General features: G+C 52.9%; 1 protein-coding gene across 1 annotated transcript; it reads left to right on the plus strand.

Annotated features, from left to right (window-relative positions):
- The first annotated feature begins 1,576 nt into the window (after window positions 1-1,576).
- Window positions 1,577-5,124, plus strand: Nkx3-2 (NK3 homeobox 2). Its single transcript, XM_048415208.3, has 2 exons — window positions 1,577-2,234; window positions 3,502-5,124. The coding sequence occupies exons 1-2, from the start codon at window positions 1,769-1,771 to the stop codon at window positions 4,035-4,037; spliced, it is 1,002 nt and encodes a 333-aa protein (XP_048271165.1). The 5' UTR covers window positions 1,577-1,768; the 3' UTR covers window positions 4,038-5,124.
- The last annotated feature ends 434 nt before the right edge of the window (window positions 5,125-5,558 follow it).

Genomic DNA, 5,558 nt, shown 5'->3' on the forward strand with positions numbered 1-5,558 from the left:
GATTTCTTGTCTGCAGTGGAGAATCAGCCAGAGGAAACGCTCCGGGAGGCGGTCCTGATTTTAATGACACCAATGGAGCAATCTTCACAGCTTATTAAATTAACATCACAATTATTTGAACATATTCAGTGGTTCAAGTTTGTGTACTGGATGTTGTTAAACCTCTGGTTAAGTTTCTGCAACAGGGAACTAGGTCACTCGAACAAACTTTATTAAAAAGAAGTTATATAAATAGGCAACATGCATTGGACATAACCACAATGTTTCTATTTTGTATTTACTTTCTTCTAGTGAGTAAAACGATGTGATTCTTATTTTTAAGGTCATTAAATATTATCATTCTGGATGTTACTGCTGTGTAGTTCCCGGATAGCCTCTTTAAAACTTATCTAGTTCTACTCAACACAGAAGAAACAGAATATTTAAAGAACACATTAAATGCTTTTTGGGGTTTCTTTTTCTTGATGTAATGTAAAACATTAAACAAAGTCCAATTGAATTCAGCGTTGACTACTCAGAGAGACAAACACCCAGCTCCAGAAACTGTCCCCAGGTGCTCCCAATTCTTCGCTTGTCTTAGCGCTTACATAATATTTTTTAACCTAGCTTTTTAATTCATCTACAGAAATTCAATCTAATCAAGCATAAGGAAAGAAAAATATTTAATAGAGTGATTTTTAACTATCAGATTATTTTAGGAAAGAACATTAGCAGTGAAAAAAATGATGAATTTTGTTCTTCGACTCTGGACTCCTTCCTAGAGAACAGGAACTACACGTCACATAAGTACACGCTTTCCGTTGAGTTTGCCTCGAAGATCTGGACTGCCGTTGTACACGGTACTCCAGAAAAGCTCTGGAGTAGGTGACTAGGTGAGCTGAAATGAGAAAGGAGGTTTCCGGAGACGAGTCTCTCCTTGTTGCTGATGGATGCTTACAGAACCAGGCTTAGAGAGAGAAAGAGGATAGGGTTAATTCAGAACCTGTCTTCAGCTACTCAACTTGAGTAGCAGTGTCTTTTAAAGTCAACGGCCCCCAATTGGAACCAGCCAATCCACTGCCGGGAGAGCCCAGGACAGCCAGTGAAGGGGCGTGGCCTGCTGCTGTCACTCAGTAGTGAGGAATGACACTCTGACGGGAGGGGGGTACAGTGGAACCCAGGAGAAGGAAAGAGAAGAAACAGATAAAACCGGGGCAGAGGGTAAAAAGGTTTCCCGTTCTTCTCCAATTTTAGGGGCCTCAGCTGTCAGCGCGGGCGCCAGAAGGGTGGGCTCCGGAAGAGCCTGCCCAGAGGGGAAGAGGGAGGACCCGCCAGGAGCGAAGCCCTGCAGGCGCAGGCAGGGAAGACAGAGGCGCAAAGAAAAGTGACTTGGGCCGTGCGCCGCCGCGGCGCTCGGGAGGCGACTGCAGACGCCGAGAGGACCCTTGACAATTCTCACTGGCCTTTCCCTCGGGGACAGACCCGGGCTGGCCCCCGAAGGCCACGGGAGATGATATAACCTATTCCAGCTGCGGGAAGACAGCGTCTGGCGCTAGATTTGGGGGGGGAGGGGGTCCCGGCGAGGTGGGCCTGTTAGGTGGGGGTGAGGGTCGCCCGGGATCCTGGGACTGAGGGGGGCGGGGGCTGCTGAACTGCGCAGGAGTGGGCTGCAGGGGCCTGGTGCGCCCCTCTCACTAGTGCAGCGGTCTCCCAGCGCTCTCTGTCAGGCTCGAAACTGTCCCCGCGACCCAGCTGCCCGCCCGGCCGCCGGCTCCGATCCGTGGCGCAGATGGCTGTGCGCAGCGCCAACACCTTGACGCCTTTCTCCATCCAGGCGATTCTTAACAAGAAGGAAGAGCGCGGCGGGCTGGCTGCGCCCGAGGGGCGCCCGGCACCCGGGGGCACAGAAGTGGCGGTGGCCGCGGCGCCCGCCGTCTGCTGCTGGCGGCTCTTTGGGGAGACCGACGCGGGTGCACTGGGGGGCGCCGAGGACTCTCGGCTGGCGTCTCCCACCCGAACCAGAACAGCTGTGGGGCAGACCGCGGAAAGCCCGGGAGGCTGGGACTCGGATTCAGCTCTGAGTGAAGAGAACGAGGGCAGAAGGCGCTGCGCGGACGTCCCGGGAGCCAGCGGAGCCGGTTGCACCAGGGTGACCCTGGGCCTGGACCAGCAGATCTGCGAGATGCACACTGCCAAGGATTTGGAGGAGGAAACCCCGGTCCGCAGCGACAGCGAGATGTCAGCCAGCGTCTCAGGTCTGCTGCGGGGCTTTCTCCGGAAATAGGGCTGGGCTGAGGGGATGGGTTAAGAGGTCAAGCACTCCAAGGCGGGGTGGACTTGCTGGGGGAACATCGTGCCCTACAGGACTTAGTCTCTAAATTCTGCACGTTGGCGCGCACTGCGGGGAGTCTTAAGCAACTGAGCTTCTTAGAGTCGGTCCTCCTGGTACCATGTGCCCTGCACCCTGTACCAAGAGCTTTGAGTTCGTCTGCAGTGCCTCCGCTGTATCCACTTAAATTCTCTAAACTTAACAAAGGTGGACTAGAGACCTAAGGTAGACCGTAACTTCCCCCAGGCCCAGCCGTGGACTTCAGGTCCAGTCACAGCGTAAGCTTTGGAAAGAGCCCGTTTAAATTTCCTCACCCCAGGACTGAGAGAGCAGCCTGTGGCTAAGCATCAAGGAGCTAAAAACAAAACAAGCAGTTACCTGAAGGCGGAAGATGGTGGGGAAGTGTAATACAGGTCGTCAGGGAGGCACTCGAGTCCAGCCTGTTTATCCACTAGCGGGTGCATTTCTTGATCTGAAAGCCCCGCAGCTGACTTCTATTGGATACGTGCTGCTGTAGGCCTCACACTGGCTCAAGGCCGGCCCATAACTATGACCTCTCGGCTTGTGCGCAGCAGGGAGCCCAAAGGAAGCAGGAGGAGGGGGTTCAGACCAGGGAGAATTCAGAGTCTTCACTACCCACCCACTCCCTGCTTCCTTCTATTTTCTTGCAAAGAAGAGGGAGTCAGGTGGCGTCCAGGCTTTGCTGCTACACCCTGTCGCCATACCCTTGACAGCAATCCTGGGCTTATATTGAAGACTCTATATAACTCTGACCTCAAGGTCTGCACCCTCCCCCCATCTTCCTCTTTCGTGTAGCCAACGGATGTGTATGTGTGGGTGTGCAGAAGTGTACGGCCTGGAACTGGGAAACAGAAATGTAATGTAGAAAGCCAAGATTCAGAAGTGATACTCACAGGCGAAGTATCCTACCTTACTGAAGGGAATCTGGGGCCTGGAGAACTCCGGGGAGAGCTGTTCCCCTACAGCTTTGGCATACACCGAAAGAGATACAGAATTTGAGAAGCGAAGGGCGAGTTCTAAAACAGAACTCTCTGGAACCTCACCTCCCCTTTCAGTAGGCTCAAAGCGGGTTTCCCTTCCCAGTTCTCCCCAGAAACAACTGCCATTGAGACCTATCTTCACCTCTGCGAGTCTGACAGGTTCTTGCTTTTTCTTCCTACCGGAATCCGCAGGCGACCACAGCCCAAGAGCTGAGGACGGTGGTGTTAGTCCCGGAGGTGTACGCATGCCTGGGTTGTGCAGCGCTGCCGGCGGCGGGGCTAGTAGCGGGCAGGCGGGCGGCGTGGAAGAGGAGGAAGAGCCCGCAGCCCCTAAACCTCGAAAGAAGCGCTCTAGGGCAGCCTTTTCGCACGCCCAGGTCTTCGAGTTGGAACGCCGTTTTAACCATCAGCGCTACCTGTCCGGGCCGGAGCGCGCAGACCTGGCAGCTTCCCTTAAGCTCACCGAGACGCAGGTCAAAATCTGGTTTCAAAATCGCCGCTATAAGACCAAACGCAGGCAGATGGCCGCAGACCTGCTCGCCTCGGCGCCCGCCGCCAAGAAAGTGGCGGTAAAGGTGTTAGTGCGTGATGATCAAAGACAGTATCTGCCGGGAGAGGTGTTGAGGCCCCCCTCTCTTCTGCCACTGCAGCCGTCCTACTACTACCCTTACTACTGCCTTCCGGGCTGGGCGCTGTCCACTTGCGCGGCCGCTGCTGGTACCCAGTGAACCGTTTGGGAAGAGGCAGCAAATAAAATGATCCTTGCGCTCCAGTTTGCACCACCGCGGACAGGTGTAGAGATTGGACTCGGTGCTGCAGGAGAGCTCTTCCGGGGGGGTGGGCGGACCTCAGGCGGAGAACGAAATCCTGCTGGAGCTTCCCTACCCAGGGTGACCTGGCAGTGAAATTGAGACTGCCCAGAGACGGGGCTTTATTCTGATTTGAACCGATGCGCCCTATGACCCCTGGCCCTCTGTGCACCTATCTGCAAGCCTCGGGACGCTATTTATTATCTCAGCAACGTTGGATTTGGATTGTGTCTGCCTGGGGCTGGTGTTTGCCCAGAGCAGAGAGGACTCCTGGAGACCCCATAGCCCGAATCCTTAGAATCTCGGGGGGCCAAGCGCTCTGTGCGCTAGGCCACACTAGTTCATGGTATCCATGCTACCGATCTGTATCTACATATCTTTAATTTTTGAAAATTACATTTGTGACAAAGAAGTGCAAAATTCTGACAGTTCCAGGCCAGGAGTTGATCTGAACCTCGAAGGGTTTGATTTTGGAGACCTTTACTCCACCCCTCATGGGGCACCCTCCTGGATCCCGAATGTAAGAAAGGGAGCCTTTCAGCGTGGGGGGCCAGCCAGGGGATCCCCTAAACTTTCCCCTTCTATAAGTTCAGGGCCACACCCAAAGGGAGAGTGCCTGGGCCGGTCATAGAGAGGCCCGTCGCTGGGAAAGTACCCTTTCAGAAGGCTGTCTTTATTTCTTTCTATTTTTTCAAAGAAGGTTGAGACTTGTAGCACTTTCCGGTTGTTTGTATTCAAATAACGATTATTTTTGTATTCAATGTGAATATCCCTGGCCTGCATTTCCGCGGCTTTCTCCACCTTCTCCTGTACCTCTATTTCAACCCCCACACACCCTCTGTGCCTTGCTTGTTTCAGAGACTCTCTGTCTTATCAGCCTCGCAGCTTTTCGCCTCTTTAAGGGCACTGTGCACTCAACTAGAGTTATCTTTAAAAGATTTGTGAATTTTGGAAGCTCTATTCGCTGTATTTTTTTCTTTAATTTATAAACGTTTAGTTCAACATGCCCGCCCCGGGTTTTGTTTTCTCTGAAATTCTCTTGGTGCGTCTTTGGGACAAGGCGTTGGAGGCGGGTGGGCAACCCGGGTTTAGTTTTCTCTGAAATTCACTTGGTGCGACTTTGGGACAAGGAGTTGGAAGTGGGTGGGCGGCAACGGTGGAGCATTCTACCCCTCACTTTTCTGTCTAGGAGCGAACACTCAGGTGCCTAATCTACAGTCCTCAACAGCCTTGCTTAAACCTCCAAGAATCGCAACTTCAGGTGTGTGGAAGGGTCCCACTGAATCTTTAAGCTAATATCCTTATGTTCTTCAGTCCTGGGGCCTCAAGTCTTGGAGGTACCTGGACTGATTGAACCCACAGTCAATTTACATCTAAAACCCAAACCTGAAGATTCTTCTCCATCGCCTCTTTCCTCCTCTCCGCTTTCGATTTTGTCTG

The sequence above is a fragment of the Myodes glareolus genome, chromosome 8 (genome assembly GCF_982192425.1).
Source record: "Myodes glareolus chromosome 8, mMyoGla1.1, whole genome shotgun sequence".
In the NCBI taxonomy this organism is placed as follows: Eukaryota; Metazoa; Chordata; class Mammalia; order Rodentia; family Cricetidae; genus Myodes; species Myodes glareolus.